The sequence below is a fragment of the Rhagoletis pomonella genome, unplaced genomic scaffold (assembly GCF_013731165.1).
Source record: "Rhagoletis pomonella isolate Grant_MI unplaced genomic scaffold, Rhpom_1.0 Rhpom_scaffold_00010, whole genome shotgun sequence".
In the NCBI taxonomy this organism is placed as follows: domain Eukaryota; kingdom Metazoa; phylum Arthropoda; class Insecta; order Diptera; family Tephritidae; genus Rhagoletis; species Rhagoletis pomonella.
In genome coordinates, this window is record NW_023458564.1 from 35,705,621 (window position 1) to 35,724,765 (window position 19,145).

Sequence of the window (19,145 nt, forward strand, 5' to 3'; positions counted from 1 at the left end):
GAAGACAATGGCCAACAGCATAACTACTTCTAAACTGGTTCCGCAAGACAAGGCTCAGCTAAAATTATAAAGAACTTGATTTACTCTGGGTTCCAGGTTACACGGAAGAACGTGATACATGGGCGTATACAGGTTTGTGGCCCCTAAATTTGAAAGTTTCATTGTAAATTTCTTTCGATGAATTTATAATCAATTTCCAATTCAAAAAATTTATGAATCAATTAAAACTTTTGGGGTCTTTACATCCATTTCGGTGGTTTGGTAAACCGCTGGTTGTTACTCGATAATTTTATCAACTGTGAACGTCCTTTTCAGCTTACTTTTGTTAGTCTGATATATTAGGGCTATTCGCGATCCGGTGCAAATGGCCTAGCATCATTGCATTGCAAATTTGTATTGCAAATTATTTGCAATACACAAACAAAATACACGCATTTGCATTTGTCATGGCTTGGCAAATTTGCAATACCGAAAATCCATAGCATAAAAATGCTATGCATTGCATTCATAAACAAAACCAAAGCTGATGCACAAAAATTGTTTTGCAAAAGCTTTACCATGACAGTTTAATAAAGGTCGCTCACAATCCATGGCATATTTCTGGAATTGCATAAATTTGTCAGCTCTTATGCACCGAATCGCGAATAGCCCTATTATGTTTATAAACAGCTTGTTGGTGTTTTTTTTTATAGAATATACAAACTGTAGCACAAAATTTAAGATCATTACTCAATCGCATCGGTAATTTACTTAAAAAAAGGTGAAATAATTATTATCTTTTAATATTTTGTACTTAGTTGGGGTATTCACAACGGTGCCGTAAGTGCGGTATTGTTGTATGTCGTAAACTTTAAACGCCTAGAAAATATATTGAGGGGGTTCGTAAAGTACCACCAAAGTCATATTATGAATTTTCGCCGTGTTAAAAAATAGTTGGTTGTGGTTTAAAGTTCTCTTAACATTTATTTAAGCTTTTAAAGTTTACGACATACAACAATACGGCACTTACGACACCGTTGTAAATCCCTCAAGCTTGTACTTGAATTTAGGTATAAGTATGCTTAGCGTTCACAGAGGTTTTGTAGAAAAAACATAATGAAATTATCACTAAAACAATTTATCGATTTGTAGAATACCCTGGAAGACTATTACTTTTTTAGCAAGAAACAAAACTGACTTCAATTCTCATGTAAAACTTTAAGATTACCGTTAATTTCTTAATGATCCAATGATGGGATCGAAACCAAATTAGGATGGGACAACCTCTGAGGTACCACCTTTGTTTAAAAAAAAAGAATTATCGAAATCGTGTATGCGGTAACATACATAAATAAATATTTCGACGAATAGATAACCTTCTCCTTTTTTTGAAGTCGGTTAAAAATATTTAAAAAATCGATTTTGGTGTAAACACAAAGTCACATTTTAAAACTTGCATTCAATTAAGGTGAACAACAAATTGTTATTTTAACTCTTCAGTAAGTTCATAGTAAACTTCATGTTCAATTGTTACAATAACAAGTAATTTTTAAGAAAAATACATAACCTACTTCAATTATCGTAAAAACATTTAGAATTACCGTTAATTTCTTCATGATCCAATTATCCGATCTAATCCAACTTATAGCGTTTTCTTTTCTCGAAAAAAGGCTGCACTTATTCTGCCTTGTGTTAGCGCTGTCACATTTTCACGTTCTTTTCTCAGCCCAGGTTGCGCTCTGATCCGGCGAAAGTGCTGCCTTTTCTGCCCTCAAATAAACGTGACGGTGAGAGTTGCATGGTTGATTTTTAATTGAATCTTGTAAAAATGCAACTATTTTTCCTATCAGAAATAAGTGTTTTGCTTTAAAATTGGAAAGACTTACAGGCCAAGTGAATAATTCGGCTTTATTAAGTTCTATAAATAAATTGTGATGGAGTAGAATATTTTCTGTTTCATTCTAATATAAAGAACGCAACATTTTCTCGGGTTTCAGGGCAACGCAAAGCAAGAGTTCCCATATAAAAGGGCATAAATTTTTTTGAGAAAAGAAAACGCTATTAGTGTGAGGCCTCCCCTGAAGCACCAGCTTTCCGATAGGAAAAGAATTATCGAAATCGGTTAATGCGGTCCAAAGTTATGCGGTAACATACTTAAAAAATCCGATGAATTGATAATCTCCTCCTTTTTTAAGTCGTTTAAAAAGAGAAAAATTAATGAGGTATGTTTTTATAAATTTTTTTAATAGCTATATTTTTAAATTTCTAATAAAATTTACATTACAAAGAATTTCAGCCCCCTAAATTATGTTTTGCCTACGCCCATGACGTCATAATGAAATATCTGATTAGTTGGCTAAAAGGAACTCCGATCAGGTATTCTTCCACCCGCAACCAATTATATTACTCCCAACTTATCAATCGAAGCCACCGTCAGAAACTGGGTGAATCTTTTTGCTTTTTTGTTTGTTAGAAAAAATGGAAAAAGCAACAAAGTCTTAGCGGTAGATGTTATAGCTACTATTTCGCTACATCTCCTCACCATACTTATTTTTCTAGACTTTAGCAGGGATCGAACCCTTTTTACCGATGTGCAAAGTCATAAGCGCTAACCACTGAGCTATGCACACCCCGTAAACTCTTGTTTCTAATTCATTTCCTTACTCAACCTACTACTATCAAGTGCAGCTGATACCCTGCTGAAGTCTAGAAAAAGAAGCCAGATGAGGAGGTGTAGTGATCTCCGGAATAGTAGCTATAACTTCTACCGCTTAGACTTTGTTGCTTTTTCCATTTTTCCTAGCAAAGATATTCCTGATGCAAAACTCAACAACAATATTGAAATAATTTTTTATTTCAACTTATACCCAAAACCGATACTAGCATAGGCGAAGATATAACATACATATATATTTTGACCCAAATTGGGGTCGGTTAAGGCGTGTCGCAACGGGGTCAAAGGTCAGATGCCTTTATGGAGACTCAAAATTTTTTTTTATTTAATACCCAAAATTGATAAACCTAAAGTCGAAGATATCACTTATAAATTTTAGTCCCGATTGGAGTCGGTTAAGACGTCTTCATGGGATCAAGTGTGACACGACTTAACCGCCTCCAAATGGGGTCAAAATATAAACATGTGCGATATCTTCGCCTTGGGCAGCAAAAATCAGTTAAGCAGTTTTGCAGAATGACTGTTTAGGCCGTTGGCCTAAACATGCCGGCCCCCTTTGCGAAGCGAAAAATCTGAATTCCACGTGTTCCGGCCACTATGTTCCAATTAACTCCTTAATTTTAAAAAATTATCTAATAATGTAAGTGTTCTTCGTTGCCGTTGTCCGTGTACCTAAATTCGGTAAGGTAGAAGAAAGTATTATTTAAAGACGTGGGTTTCAAAAATTCATCTGCACTTTAATTCAATAAAGATAAGAAAACAATTCAGTGGTTATGTGTAATTCATTATTAACAAAAATAAACTTAACTAGGAAAATAAATAGTATTGAAAATAAAAACAAAGAAATGCGGTTTTAACATGCGCCTGACAATACCCATCCGAAAATGGTGTTTTGCGCTAGTAGCGGACCGAGAGTTCCCGCTGGAATTGCGCCTAACAACATCTTCGGGAAAACTTCGGCACCTAGCACTAAGCGGACGGGAGCTGCGATGTGGAAGTGGGGATCGGCGAGCTTTATGTTGTTGTACGGTGCTGCGACCGTGGCATCGAGGCTTTTCAAAGGTGTTTGTTGCCGGTAGTTCCGTACGGCCACCGCGTGCAATGTAATTGTCGCGGAATTTCCGTGCTTTCCGCGCAGCTTCATAAAACACCCTCTTTGATTTCCGACTGCCGTTAAACAGAGCTTCAGCTCTTGCGCAAGGTCTAGTGCGATAATGGACGTTGCGGCACACGGGTTTATTAACGCTCTTACCAGGTGCAAGCGGCCTCCTGCTTCTACCCTCACTATGGCTGTAGGCGCAACTGCGGTAAGTTGTTGTAGCGGATTCATAGGGGCCTGCACTTGCCCAGACCGAAAACCATTTCTTGCTGGGAGGTGGAATGCATGAGATTCCACTCTCCCGTTGTGACGCTGACGCCGTGGGCGGTGGTTGAAACGTCGAGTTTGAGTGCGGTACCAATTGTTTCGCGGTTGGAAAGTTCTCGTTTCCAATCCGCTTACCTCTCTTGGCTCATACCTCAAGAGCTGCCCGTAATACTGGGGTTCCAGTTCCACTTCCTCAGCCGAATCCGGATGGAGTGCGTTTGACTCCATTCCGGTGGATTCATCTGGGCGGAAAGCGTTAGTTTCCGCTCCAGCGACTGGCATTTCTTCCTCTTCCAGGTCTGGGCGGAAAGCATTAGTTTCCGCTCCGACCTCAGACGCATCTAATGAAAGCGCATCATCACTATCACTGTCGTTCATTGGCCGCGTTGGTCGCCGCTGACGTCTGGATCCATCGCTCGTGTGATCAATATGAAGCATCGTGTGGTGTTCTTCATTACAGCGTCGGCATCTCCCTGGGTTAGTGCAGTGGGCTGCACGATGTATCCCCGATAAACAATTCGTGCAGTAGCGATGAATCAGAACGTCACGCAGGCGTTCTTCTGGCCTTTTGGCACGAAATATTGGGCATACTCTTAAGGGATGCTTCTTACTGCATAATCTGCACGTCAGCGGGTAATTATTTGCCTCAGCTTGTTTGCGTACATTAGTGAAGCGAGTCATCTTCTGAAATAATCTTGTATGTAGCGCACCGACAAAAATGATCGATTTTGGAATGGCGAGCAATATGGGAAACAAACTAAAGGTTTTTCCAACTTTTCGTAATTTCGCTAACTTTGACTAAAAGTGCACAGTGTTGTGACCCCTTAATGATTGATAGATGGTTTGACCGTGCATACAAGCCTTTATGGTTGATGGGTTGGTACAACAGGGTTGCAAGAGGTATCTGGGTTTCTTCCCTGACATGGAGATTGCACGAAAACGTGTGCCGAAAACAAATTAATACGTAGAAATTGTCATATTCTTCATCACTCTCTGTGCTCGCATTAAATGGCATCAATGAAAACTTGTGCAATTGATGCATTAAATTGCATCAAGGAAAAAAAAACTTACGCAATTGAAAAAATAGATAATAATAAATAATTATGTATTATTTATTACTACTCACCCCCTCTATATGAAAAAAGGCACACATAATTTCCATTACTGCAATCACTAACTGCACACACCCACTATTATGCAGATCTGCACAAAATTTGCGCAGACCTGCTACAGAAAATGCCAAGTGCACTCTCGGTGTTATTATCGAAAGAACTCTCCACAGTATCGAATTGTTTAATACATCGATATCGATAATACACCTCTACTTCCGTCAATGGCCGGCTGTCATTCACAAACCACATTACACATACCTGTTCGTGTTTACTACAAGTTCGGTTGTGCGGTGCCGGTGAAATATTTTGAATCAATCGAAAAAAAAAAAAACATAACAAGCGGCGCGAGATTAACCCGTTGGTGTTGTGAGAAAATAAATGCAGAAAAGAAATTGGGGAACGAAATGGCTAACTCCAGGTGAATAATTGTGTAAGTAAAGCGAACGTACAAACAAACAAAACAAATATGTGAAAACAAAGTGCCTTAATTATGAAAAATGTGCGTAAATTATTGTTAACTAAAAATGCGTAAATTAAGTTAATTCCATCAAAAAAACGTGCATAATAAAAAATATATAGGTTTTGGGAAACGTACATATGCACAGAAGTACCGGTGGAATATTCAATTCCCTTACAGTTCTGTGGCTTATGTACAGTCATACCCAGTAAGAAATCTATGCGTTAACTAATGCGTTATATATGCCTGGTACTGCAAACAGTTTGTGTGAGAATTCAGAGAAAAAAAAAACAATTTTTTCCTCGTTTTACATAGGGCTCGTGGAGAAATATAACGCATAATCGTGTCACGTGTGAGCAGTTTTCTCTATCTTTTATACGGAATTTGCGATTATAGTATCCTATATGTTGTTGTGTCTTTCCAATCAAATATTATTACGCGATTAGTAACGTGTTATATAACGCAAAAAATGGCGTATGAATATCGCTAATGTGCAAATGTGTTGTTTTTAATTGAAAATTTTGTAAGTGGATTGGAGAATGCGTTAGGACGTTCCTGCGGGGTATGTACATACATATGTACATGTTGTACTAGTTGTTCGCGTTAAGGGTGTGTCAGACGGGAAGGATAAAATTTATTTCTACATGCGAAGAAATAAACATTGCGAAGTGTGACCGCAGCTGAAAAGAGTGCTAATCGATTTCGAAAAATATATTGCAACTTGCTCGTGTTTCGCTAGCAATTTTCACTTATGCTGCAAGTTTTGTCAAATAACGAGTGTTGCCGAGTGAAACTGATTGCAAATTGTGAAAAATAATAAAAGATAATTTGGAAAAATTAATAAAAAAAACGTTTTGGAAATAAACCTAATTTCAGCAGACACTACAAAATTTCCCACTGTGCCAGCTTATCCGAAAAAATATTGCACTACAATGTCTGACAACCCCTTTATACCGTCGTAGTTTCGGTACATGTATGTATATATGTACATACATACATACATATGTATGTATGAAATGCAGCTCAACGCATGAACGGCACAATTTTGGCACATTCCATACTTTTGCATTAGAGATGGTCAATGGCGCGTATATTTGTGTGTTGACACAGTGTGTTGGTATCATTGTGTCATTGCTGTTGCGCTACTGCACTGGGTTACAGATTGCTAAAGTGTGTCATTTAAAAAAATAGTAGTACGTAAATGCGTTCGCCGGCAAATACGTTGAGCTCGAAAAGTCGAATGAACATTAATACGGGTGAATTCGTTGACGGTTAAAATTACATATGTGGATATGTTTAAAGCTGTTTTTTTTTTTCGTTGTTTATAAAGGAATGTGCAGCACAGGGCATGGATTAACGCATCGAAGGAATATTGTTGTCGATGCAGCCAGGATGGCCGGCAATATGCGCTATCCACAATGCCCAGTGGATCAAAAATCATTGGAACGTGGCTGCTTCTGAAGCAGATCCAGCCACCATGCCATCAAAGAAAAAGGGATCGGCCGATGAAAAGAAAGCGGGGTAAGTGCTGTTTTTTTTACAATTAAAAATTCTTCTTTGTTCGACTAACTTGCTATTAATTCAAACCTGCCTACCTCTGCTCGCGGGCCTTTCCATGGTGACTGGTGTAAAGTAATTTTGTGAAATAAATTTGCATATGTAGATGGAAAATATTAATGAAATTTAAACATTAAGCCGTACGTTACTTTGAATTAGGAATAGCTAGAATTGTTTTTAATTTCATGTGGTGTACGTCTTTGACCTGGCAATGTGTACAAATAGCGATTCTTGACACTGGCAAGTTATTTTTGCATAAGAAAACGGCAACAACATGAAAATTTCTAACAATTTCTACCAAATTTATTGAACAGTGTGTTTAAACTGTAACTATCGTCTTAATGGTTCAATTTCATTAAGAATGCTAATTTATTTTTGAATTACAATTAAATATGGAAAGTTGTTGGAGTTTGACCTGTGAATTCCATGTGAGAGCTGATGGGTTTTATTCGAATTTTGCTTTGTTGTAGGTGGAAGGGTTTTTCGAATGGATTTATACAGACGCCGTATTTTCATCATTATCCGTGGTATAGGGTGGTAGTAATACTAATTTGACAAGCGGTCTTGTCACTCTACCCTTTTCAGTTACGACGTCTACAACACGAACCCGATTGTCAGAACCTGGGTGCAAATTAGCCACCCTTCCTAATCTCCATTCGTTAGGTGGAAGATTATCCTCTTTTATGACCACCATGTCTCCCACTTTTATGTTGGATTTAGGATGTTTCCACTTTATCCGTTTCTGTAGTTCTGTAAGGTACTCCGTTTTCCACCTCCTGCAGAAGTTTTGATGCAAGGCTTTGAGTTTCTGCCAACGATTGACGATCGAGGCTGGGTTTTCGTTCACATCTAGTTCTGGTGGAGCCAAGATGTGTCCGCCTACCAAAAAATGACCTGGAGTTAAGGGCTCAAGGTCAGATGGTTCATTGGAAGCTGGGCTCAGCGGACGTGAGTTGAGACACGACTCAACTCGGCATAGTAGAGTGTTGAATTCCTCAAATGTGTACTTCATATTAGACGCGATCTTTTTAAAGTGGCTTTTAAAGCTTTTCACACCTGCCTCCCACAGACCACCCATGTGAGGAGCTGCGGCAGGTATGAAATGCCAAGTCAATGCCTGATGGGCATATTTTGATAACGTATTAGTCCGCGCTTCGGATAGAAATGCCTTTAGTTCCGCTTTTAAAGCCCGTGATGCTCCTACGAAATTTGTCCCATTATCTGAGTATACATTTTTTGGACACCCTCGTCTGGAAACGAATCTGGAAAATGCTGCTAAAAACGATTGAGTACTTAGGTCGCTTGTGGCCTCTAAATGAATGGCCTTGGTAGAAAAGCAGACAAATAGACACACATAACCCTTTGACATTCGGCAGCCTCGTCCACGATAACTCTTAATGTCGAATGGTCCAGCAAAATCAACCCCAGAATTGGTAAATGGTCGCGAAAAAGTTGTTCGCTCTTGTGGAAGAATCCCCATAAGTTGGCCTTGCGCGCGTTTTTTATAGATAGTGCAGATCTTGCAGTTATGGATTGTGGACCTTATCATCGTTTTCACCTTCGGAATCCAATACTGCGTTCGTATGAGACGCAACATTAGTTGATTCTCACCATGGAGAGAAGCTTCATGGATGAATTGGACAATCAGACGGGATAATCTACAATTGTATGGAAGTATTACTGGATGCCGTTCGTTGTACGCTAGATCCAGAGATGTACCAAGACGACCTCCCGTCCGCAGCACATCATCTTTATCCAGAAACGGATTAAGAGGAAGTATTTCACTCTTAGACTCAATGCATTCTTTAGTTTTCAGTTTCGCGATTTCTACCCCGTAATGCTGCTTCTGAGAAAGTTTAATCAGGCGAGTAGTCGTTGACTTAATTTCATTAGATGAAACTAAGCAAGTTTCCGACTGAAAAGAAGCTTTTGTCTTCGGACGGGTTCTTTGAAAGAAACGCAATATATATGATATCACCCTCAAAGCCCTCGGTAAATTAGAAAACCGGTTAAGAATGTCATTGATTTTGTCTGTCGATGTTGTTGCATGAACGTGCATCCTTTTTTCCTCAATACTTGTTGTGAAGTCTGTCTCTTGGGTTGGCCATTTTTCCTTATTTTCTTGTAGCCAAGAAGGTCCCTGCCACCACAAAGAATTTTTGACCAATTCGTTCGCCAGTATGCCTCTGCTTGCTAAATCTGCGGGATTCGTAGCTGAATCAACGTGAAGCCAGTTCAAGTTCCCTACTTTGTCTATGATTTTTGTAATTCGGTGGGCAACGAAGGTTGACCACGAACATGGGGGCTTGCGTATCCACGCCAGAACAATCGTCGAATCAGTCCACAGATGTATGTTTAGGTGGCCTAATTCAAGATTTTTGGTGATTGATTCGACTATTTCTGACAGTAATACCGCCCCGCAAAGTTCTAATCTAGGCAAGGAAATTGTTTTGACTGGCGCTACTCTAGTTTTTGCTAATAGCAGATTTACAAGTACTTTATCTTCTTTTTCCACGCGTAAGTAGACTGCGGCAGCGTACGCTTTTTCGGATGCGTCGCAGAATCCGTGAATTTCTACCTTTTCCTTTGGTGAGAAAGATACCCACCGTGGTATCCTTATATTATCGATTTCCTGATAGTTTTTAGTGAAATTCAGCCATCTATCTAGTGTTGTTGGGGACACCGTTTCGTCCCAATCTGTACCTTCTAACCATATGCTCTGCATAAGTATTTTCGCAACAATTATCATTGGAGCTAGCCAACCTAACGGGTCAAAGAGTTTAGCGATGGTTGATAATATCGCTCTCTTCGTTGGATTGACGTTGTCCTCTATTGGCTTGGCTGTAAAATAAAATTGGTCGGAATGCGCGTTCCACCTTATACCTAGTGCTTTTACACTACTTGTGTCCTCAAACTCTAAGAAATTTTCACTCAGAAGATGTGCTTTTGGTATGCCTTGCAATATTTTATTGCAATTCGAAGTCCATTTTCTAAGTGGAAAACCAGCTGATTTTAAAACTGCAGAAATCTCATCCCTGGCTTTTATCGCCGAGTCAATAGTATGTCCACCGGCAAGAACGTCGTCGACATACATATTTCTCCGTAAAATGTTCGAGGCTATAGGATGGAGGCTTTCTGAGTCATCAGCTAGCTGGAGCAATGTCCTTATCGCAAGATAAGGAGCACAATTTATACCGAAAGTCACTGTCTTTAGTTCGTAAATACTAATTGGTTCGTTTGGACACGTACGGAAAACTATTCGTTGGTACTTCGTTTGGTTGGCGTCTACAAGAATTTGCCTATACATCTTCTCAATATCGCTATTGAAGACGTATCTAAAAAGTCTCCAGCGGAGAATCAACACTGGTAAATCAGACTGAAGCACTGGCCCTGGAAGAAGAATATCGTTCAGGCTGACACCATTGGCTGAAGACGACGAAGCATTGAAAACCACCCGAACCTTTGTCGTAGTACTCTCTTCTTTTACCACAGCGTGATGTGGTAAATAGTAGCTGTCGACTGCATCGGCCGACTGAATTGCATCAATTTTAGACATATGACCCATTGTCTCGTATTCCATGATGACTCTGCTGTATTCCCTCTGTAAGTCGGGATTTTTTCTAAGTCGAGTTTCGTTCTTGTAAAATTGAGAAAACGCGATTTTGAGTGATGGACCCAAGTTTATATCAGCAGGGAACTCCGCCTTGAACGGAAGCGACACGATGTACCTCCCATCTGGATTCCGCTGTGTGGTACGCTTGTAAAGCTCCTCGCACTTTGCTTCCTCAGCTGTTGGAGTTTTATCTCTTGGAAGATCCTCAAGTTCCCAAAAAGAGCTTAGCTGTTTATCTAGGGCCACTTCATTGAAGAACGATACTCTATTATTGTTGGTTGGGTTGACTGCATCAGCACGACCAGTCAGTATCCAACCGAACACTGTTTCTTGTGCCAGAAGGGTACTCAGAACATTCTTCTTAATGCCACTCAAAATTATATGGGGATATAAGTCCCCTCCCAAGACAAGATCGACTTGCTCATTTACATAAAACCTTTTGTCTGCCAGGACGAGATCAGGAAAAGCTTGTTGTGTTAGTGCGCTAATGTCGCAAGTTGGCAAATTCCCAGTAAGATTTGGTAGCACTAACACAATAGCATCAATTGAAATGAATGGGTCAATCGGTGAACGCAACTGTATAGAACACGCTTCTTTTACCTGTGCAGAAACCGTATTATTGATGCCCGAAACTTGAGCATGCATTTTTCTTGTGGGCAAGTTGATTCTGCGTCTGAGCCTCTCCGTAATGAAGGAACACTCAGAGCCAGAATCAATTAGAGCTCTAGCAGCATAATTGGTGCCATTATAATGAATAGTAACCCGAGCAGTGCCGAGTAAAACACCTTTGCTAGTATTAGCGTGATGTGATTGCACCTTTTTTACTTGGTTACTTTTCCCCTTTGAAGCTTGATTCCTCAATTGTGCCTGTCTGGAAGTCGATGGTAAATTGTCCGCAGGATTAGAAGTATTTTCCCTGGTAGCTGTTTTAGGCGGTGCTGTCTGATTGTGTAGGAGCGTATGGTGTCGAGAATGGCAATTGGCGCAGTTGTAAGAACTCGTGCATTTCGACACCGAATGTCCGAAAGACAGACAGTTAAAACAGCTATTGTTTGTTTTTACAAAAGAGATTCTATCAGCTACAGACATCTTCAGAAATTTTGGGCACATATGAATTCGATGCTCGTTGCTTTGGCACATTTTGCACATGTATTTGGCGACACTAGTTTGAAAAACGCCAAGTTTCTTGTGAGAAGGTTCAGAGGAATGCTTATGACTTGGCACTTTTGAAAACTTCGAAGTCTTGATTCCTCTTAAACCTGAAACCGATTCTAACGTTTGAAACCTGCTTGAAAGGAATCGGTCCATATCTGACCACTTGGATATTTCTGTTTTATTTTCTACCGATTGTTCCCATAGCGAAAGGGTTTCCTCAGGTAGTTTAGTAGAACACAGATACGTAATAATAGGGTCCCAGTTAGAAATGTCAATCTGGTGACTCTCTAGAGATGATCTACAATTATTAATATCCCTTTGTAATCTCTTTATTGAGGTTCCACATTCGCTCTCAACTGTATTCAAGTTGAAGAGAATCTTCAACTGAGTGTTAACTAGGATCCTCTTATTTTCGTATCTATCGCACAGATTCTTCCAGGCTGTGTTAAAGCCTTCATTCGTTAAATCGCACTTCTTGACAATTTCTTTGGCCTCACCCTGCGTTTTCTGATTCAGATAATAAAGCTTCTGTATGGGTGTAAGCCGTTTGTTCAAGATATAAATGGCCGTGAACATGTCACGAAAAGTTGGCCACGACAAATAGTCACCTTTAAAAACGTCAATATCGCAAGGTGGAAGATGCAAACTATGCGACGCGAGTGACATATCTTCACTTTCTTTTTCTGATTTTTCCAACTTTTCGGAATATTCGTTAATTTTTGTCATACACCTGACAAAAGCTGCATAGCAGATTTTATTTTTCTTCCTTATAGCGCTAACATCTTTAGCACTAGTTGATTCGGTAGTCAGAACTTCGTCAAATAGTGCTTTGGCTTTCTCCCACAGTACACTAAGCTCGCTTTGCTGAATTTTCAGCGAATGTTTGGTGTGCTCACCTGTGGGAGTGCTCAGAAATTCTGTATCAAATTCAATGACCGAATCTGCTAACCGGGTGTATGTTTCCATTTTATTAAAATTTTCCACTTATTTGCGAAATAACAACTTCACAAGAAATTTTTGGAAGTATCACTATGAGAGACTGACTCAAAAGAAGCCGATTTTCCAACCGTAAATATAGCACACGAAGAAAATCCTATGTCAAGGTAACCCAAAACTATATACCCAATGTATATTAGTAGAATGCACCACTGAAATACCACCAATTCAACCACAAAGTAATAAAAATTCTCTAATTTTCCTTTAAATTGTATCTGTAAGCTTTCTATGTTTATTAACACCGATTTAGCAATATAAATGCGTTTTAAGTATACGTATGTATGTATGTTTGTTTGTTCACAAGAAATTGCTCGCCAACCAAACAGTGAGATATGTATATGTATGTATGTATGTACGCTTGTACAATCGCTTTATACGGCAAGTGCAAATAAATTATGTATATCGCAACACACCAACTTAACTAATTAGAAACAGTGCCAAAATTTGTATTGGTTTTTAATACATTAAATGCAAACGTGAAAGTGATTTTGTGAAATGGAAATATTGCAAGTACCAAAGTTCGGTGCAGTAAAAAGTTTGGTTATGTAAACCGAATACAAGTGCAGTGTTGTTGTTGTTGGCAAATTTCGGTGATAAAATGCAAGTCACCAAGGAAAATATGATCAATAAAATTAAACTATTTGAATTAATCACCGTGAAGAAACTTCTTGCAAATTGTTTCACGAAAATTCCAAAGGAAAACAAAACACTGCTTTTTTTTTTTTTTTTTATACCCGATCGCACTTGTTTAATGTTGAAATGGCTGTAGCGCCCACAAATGTATGTACATATATATGTGCGTGTGTGTTTGTCACTTAGCACTTCGGTTGCAATTAAAACTTTAAATTTTCACAAAATCACTCGCGATTTCTTAATTATTAACCAAATAAATGTTACACAAGATAATCTAAGTGCAGTGAAATTTGAACCACGTACCTTTAATATAAAAATTTGATGTTTTTATCTATTAATAGGTGTCGGTGTTTGTGTGTGTTGATGCTGTTGATGCTGGAAGCTCCTGTGGTTGCTTGGTGCAAATTTTGTAGCTGCTGTAATGTACGGCTGCTTTGGAATGGCGCAAATTGGATAGGCTCAAATTGGAACTCCTCGGATTGGCTCAAAAAGCTGGGCGCTGGCAATTAAAAGTTCAAATATTACGGCGCTGAAGGACCAGTATGTTTGCATGTATGTATATAAAAAAAAAAAAATATTTATTGGACCAAAAAGTAGTGGGTAGGCACTGTGGCCAATGGTAATCAACTATTACCACCTCCGCATGGTTGTAAGCCATGCAGAGTCCGCAGAAGACTCCGGAAGCAGTGTCCGGAGGATGCATCAGACTAGGCCGATACGCGGTGTTGTACTTTAGACGATGATATGTACATATATAAATATTTAAACATAAATACAATAATCATTATTGTATGCCTGAAAGTATGCAAATTTTAATAGTAACGGAATGTGCAAAATTGTGAAGTCGCTATAACTTAAAATAAATTTAGGCTTGCTTTGCCAAACAACATTTACTTATTTCCATGTAAATTTTTATATATATTTGTATGTGGTTATGAAAAATAGCAAAGCCCTGCAGGAAAACTATCGCTTGTGGATTTATACATTCATACTTACTTACATGGAATTCCAAGTCGCTACTAATTTAAGAATTGTTTGTAAGTAGGTGCATAGATGTTGAGAAAATGTGGCCATTTTAGTTTGAATAGATCGAATTGGCAAAAAAAGAGGTCGGAGTGGGAGTTTAATTGCGACTAAACAAGACCTCAAGTTTGAAGGTAAGAGGTTTCTTTCAGCTATTGCAACAACTCTCGAAGAAAGCTTCATTGCTGTAGTAAGTATAAATATTTATAAGGTGTGAAGACGAAAAGTTATGTGTTAAACATGTATGACTTCCTTTATTTTCGTGTGGTGGTTTAGCTTATCTTCAAAGAATTCTTATCTCTATAAATATATTTAGAAATCGTCCATTTTATATAAACTTATTTGTATGATGTGTAGTTTAAAATAATAAATAAATATTTAGAAATTTTTATTTCATTTTTTCATATATGCATTGTGTTTTCATACACCTCGAAAACAAAAGTTTGTAGCTGTTAGGTCGAGTTGTAATCTGTTAAAAGAAATACTAAAATGAAAACACTTCCTGTTTAAACACTCGATCAGCCTGTAATAAATACTTTTAGATTTTTGGCTTCAACGTTTAGTTTTTTGTACTGAAAGTGTTAAGGTGTTTTATTGCCAAAAACAAGTTTTAAAGAAAGACTTTCCGAATTCCAATTTATATCTATACAATGATTGTACCAGTCGGCCGCGGTATGAAGGCCGTTTATGCTTGTGAAGTGCAAAGCAAGCATCCAAATGGCGATGCTCTGGAATCAATCTAGTGGTGCGCTTCGGGATGAGCTTCGACTACTTTTCGGATGCGTTTTGGTACAGTATCTTTATGTGGGCAACAGTATACTTTGTAGATATGTACGTTTGCATTGCGATTTAAAGACCGAAAGACTGCCCATGTAAATTTAAACTGGAAGGCTCCTACGGCAATTACACACTTTTTGTTTGATTTCATTCATTTTGCTGGATATAAAATCATTTGGCAATTCATTATAAAATTTTAGTTCTTTGTAATACAAGTTGGGCTTAGCTGATTCAGTTTTATATGCAGGTGTGTTGAAGTCATTCCTATTTCGAGTATTTTTGGAATGTGCATTATTAACTTATACATGTGTGTACTTATTGTTGGTTTTCAAGAAATCGGGCAAAAAATATCTGATAGACAGAATCTCTTATTATGAAAAACATGGTTGGACAGTATATAAAATGTGCATCAATTAGAGATCTAAAAACCACAGTCTTGTTTATAATAAATTTTGATTCCAATTGTCGAAATTCGACATTTTTTTCATACATTTTTGAATTTTGCTTGTCACCAATATTGAATACCTTATGCGAATGACGATTTTGAAGTCCACCACCAGGGAATTTACAGGAAAACTTAAAACCGAATTTCTATAGAAGCTTTCGAAATTAGATCGAGAAAGGAAGGCCATAATCATACTATCCTACGCTCACCAGTCTTTTCCAATATTTTATGTGTGGTGAACAGCATGTTCTAAAGCCACTCTGAAAAAGTCCAATCAGTTCGTTAATGGGAATTTATGCATGCAAATTAACGGCTCGTCACCACCGTACTCGAATATTTATTTTTACGGCAAGAAAATATTTAGATTCATTTCCATTTTTTCCGCCGGGTCGAAGGCTCAGGGTTTTTTTTCTGATCATTTCATGTCAATGGCCCAAAACACGCGATAGTAATTAGGCATGAACAATTTTTGTTTTTTCGTGTCACCCGAGATGAATAAAAGCAGTGCAGAAAAATGTTATTAGTGTAACTTGATGTTGATTTGCTCTTGTACATAAGACATCGTAGAATCGCGTTTAATGCAAGCACAATTATTCACGTGTGTTTTAGTCCAATTTCTGTCGCAATTGTGTTTACCCGACTGAAATTTCCGATTGAAATGGATCAACAGTTCGCCCCCGTCAGCCCGTTACACGCTATCCGCTGCAATTCTGTCTACCATATTAGCTTTTTTATTTTTCCGTGGCAATATCGTTATTCATCTTCCGTCATAGTTGGGCGGTGGGATATCGCTTCTGTCGCACTCGTCTATTGGCTTGGGTTGATTTTCTTCACTGATTTCAGTGATGTTATCATTCAGAAGGGTGGAGGAGTGTTCCTACCCTAATTTAAGTATGTTAGTGTCATCAGTCTTTTGCTCGTCGAGTTTTTTTTTTCATAAGAATTTGCGTTTACCTTGTATTGCTTCTTCAGCTAAGTTGGTGACTCTCAATATTGTGTCGACTGTTAACCCACCTTTCCGAAAACCATACTGTGCAGCAGACAACCAACGCATAGTATCGATACAAATAAAGAAGTGCGAGTATTTGGAAGGAGAAAGGATGCGTAGAAGAGGTGGCGATTTGGCGAAGAAAGAGGTGGAAACCTAGTTGACGTCGAAGAAAATTACGCAAGCATAGCATTGTACCTGCCGAGGGACTACCACATCAGCATAATTCCACAAAAACTCTTTGGGGAATTCGAATACTGCTACACACAAAAACAAAGTTGACCGAGAATACAAGTTTGCGCGTCTTTCTTCGCGGTCATCTATTTTATGATTCTTACCTCGCCGAAGTTATTTTAACCCGTCTTTTTTTATGGTCAACTTTGGACTTTATTTATGCCTAATGGCGATATGGTCTCATAGAATGGCACAGATGATACACTCTAATAACTTACCTAAAGGCTCGCACCAGACTCTGTCTTTTTCATCTACTCAGAAATATACCTTCATGAAGGCATCCACTAAAAACTTTAGAAAATGCTGATGGAGTTATATCCATCGTCCCTTTACTGGTAATATTTGGCATACCACCAAAGCCGGAGGCCATTTTGTTTCTTAAACGTTTGGCAGTTTGAATTTCAATAAAGAAACCTCTGTAATTTTTCTTAAACGTATTTCAGTTGACAGAATTCAACAGAAGCAAGTCCAGTGAGTCAAATGTTTTTTTTGTCTAGACACAGCCATGTAGCTTTATGGATCTTCTTTTTCTGCAAGCTTGTCCTGCAGAAATCATGTATCGGGCCCGCAGAGTAGGTCAGTCTCAATTCGTTATCGGATGTTTCATAGCGGAGACTTATTTTTCCGACCATGGGGCCAAATATTCGTAATTCATAATAGCAACTCAGATATTGAAAAGCCGTAGCACCACTTTGATATGGTGACGGAAGCAGCGCTGGTAGGTGCACCTCAAGCACTGATAGAAGAGATCCGTGGACGCCTCATTCTACTCTTTCATCGATGGGTGCGCGCAAAATCTATGTGACTAATTTACCATTACCTAATCAGGTATTTATTAGAGAAATAAATAAACATTGTGGATAGTTACGCACTTTTACTAGACCGCTCAAAAATTGAAATGGAAACGAATGAAATGAAACCGTTGTTGTGATTGTTTTAATGTTAATATTGTATTCTTTAATTTCCAAATTAAAAATTTTCAAAAGAAGGCATTGTTCTAATATTCCTAACTCTCGTCGAGTAGTGTCAAATTTGAAAAAGTATTTCAGTTTCCTCGTCTTATGCTGTAAAGGTGGTGGTGTCGTGCCATAATTTTTGCATCGAAGTAAAAACTTCAGTTTCTCTTTTTCCAGCCAGTTTCCTGACGTTCTTGTTGTGTTGCTTGATTATGTCGCATGTCTCTTCGTTATATTTAAACTTGATGTGTTGATAAAATTGTTTCATGTGTTTTGTTGTGTATGGTTTTTCCTTTCCGTTTTCTTCGGATTTGCTCACCGATACTTTTTTTTATATATGATTGGACCAAGATTCTATTGAAATTCTATGCTGGGTTTTTGCTTTCCATCAAAACCCAGCAAACAATTTCACTAAGAATTTGGCCCTTGTAAAGAAGCGATACACACTTATATATAAAGCGCGGATGCGATGTATTGCTGCTACAGACGATGTTAGAAAATTAGATTTGTGAAACGTTTTGTCAAATAATAAATAAATAAAAGACACATTTTTGATTTTTAAATTCACTACATTTTTTATTTATAGCATTTTTCGCATGTATGTATGTAATCACTTAATATTTAACGCAAATACAAAAAAATTATTATACAATTAGAATAAAAACTTGCAAACATTTGTTTAACAGAGATAACATGTCCACTATTGAGAAATATTTTATATTCCATAGTGTACAGGTATCTCTCACATATGTTTGCATTCAGTTTTTATATTCTTACGGACTTCTTTTCTATTTGCCGACTTTTTACAAATTCTGCCGCTTGGACTCTTCTCTTTTATATGCGTTTTTAAGGTACAATATTGTCGTTTTACCTAACTAATTTACAGAAGATTAATTATCGTGGCAAGTGGGAGTATTCTTTGAGCTTAAGTGAGCCTGTAAATCTAGTGAGAGAGTGAGTAGTTGAGTAAATGACTGAGTGGAAATGAGTAAGTTTGAAGGTGGGTGTAGTGGCGGTGATCAGCAGCTACATATGTCGATTATTTCATGTATTCGCATTTAAGAGGTGGTGAGAGAAATGAGAGATGCCATGGAAATGTTTACGGGGACGAAAAGAGATCTAAGTAATATTTACAAAATACATAAGGGTCTATCACTGATTCGAGGGACATATTTACTCG

At 38.1% G+C, this 19,145-nt stretch overlaps 2 protein-coding genes across 3 annotated transcripts; one reads left to right on the forward strand and one right to left on the reverse strand.

The window, feature by feature from the left end:
* Positions 1-3,506: 3,506 nt before the first annotated feature.
* Positions 3,507-13,932, reverse strand: LOC118746364. Its single transcript, XM_036480219.1, has 2 exons — positions 13,846-13,932; positions 3,507-4,700 (listed from the first exon to the last, which is right to left on the reverse strand). The coding sequence occupies exon 2, from the start codon at positions 4,698-4,700 to the stop codon at positions 3,507-3,509; it is 1,194 nt and encodes a 397-aa protein (XP_036336112.1). The 5' UTR covers positions 13,846-13,932.
* On the forward strand, positions 5,406-14,078 carry LOC118746291. Of its 2 annotated transcripts, none has more exons than XM_036480134.1 (3): positions 5,406-5,549; positions 6,919-7,109; positions 13,884-14,006. In XM_036480134.1, exons 1-3 carry the CDS (start codon positions 5,536-5,538, stop codon positions 13,904-13,906), a joined length of 228 nt encoding a protein of 75 aa, XP_036336027.1. In that variant the 5' UTR covers positions 5,406-5,535; the 3' UTR covers positions 13,907-14,006. The 2 variants fall into 2 exon arrangements, with proteins under 2 accessions (XP_036336027.1, XP_036336026.1); XM_036480133.1 differs by having other exon boundaries at positions 5,431-5,561; positions 13,884-14,078.
* The last annotated feature ends 5,067 nt before the right edge of the window (positions 14,079-19,145 follow it).

Bases quoted from the DNA above. Each gene is read 5' to 3' on its own strand.
- LOC118746364 (XM_036480219.1), bottom strand. From the start codon at position 4,700: ATGACTCGCTTCACTAATGTACGCAAACAAGCTGAGGCAAATAATTAC.
- LOC118746291 (XM_036480133.1), top strand. From the start codon at position 6,970: ATGCAGCCAGGATGGCCGGCAATATGCGCTATCCACAATGCCCAGTGG. The intron at 7,110-13,883 runs GTAAGTGCTGTT...ATCTATTAATAG, and splicing joins GCCGATGAAAAGAAAGCGGG to GTGTCGGTGTTTGTGTGTGT.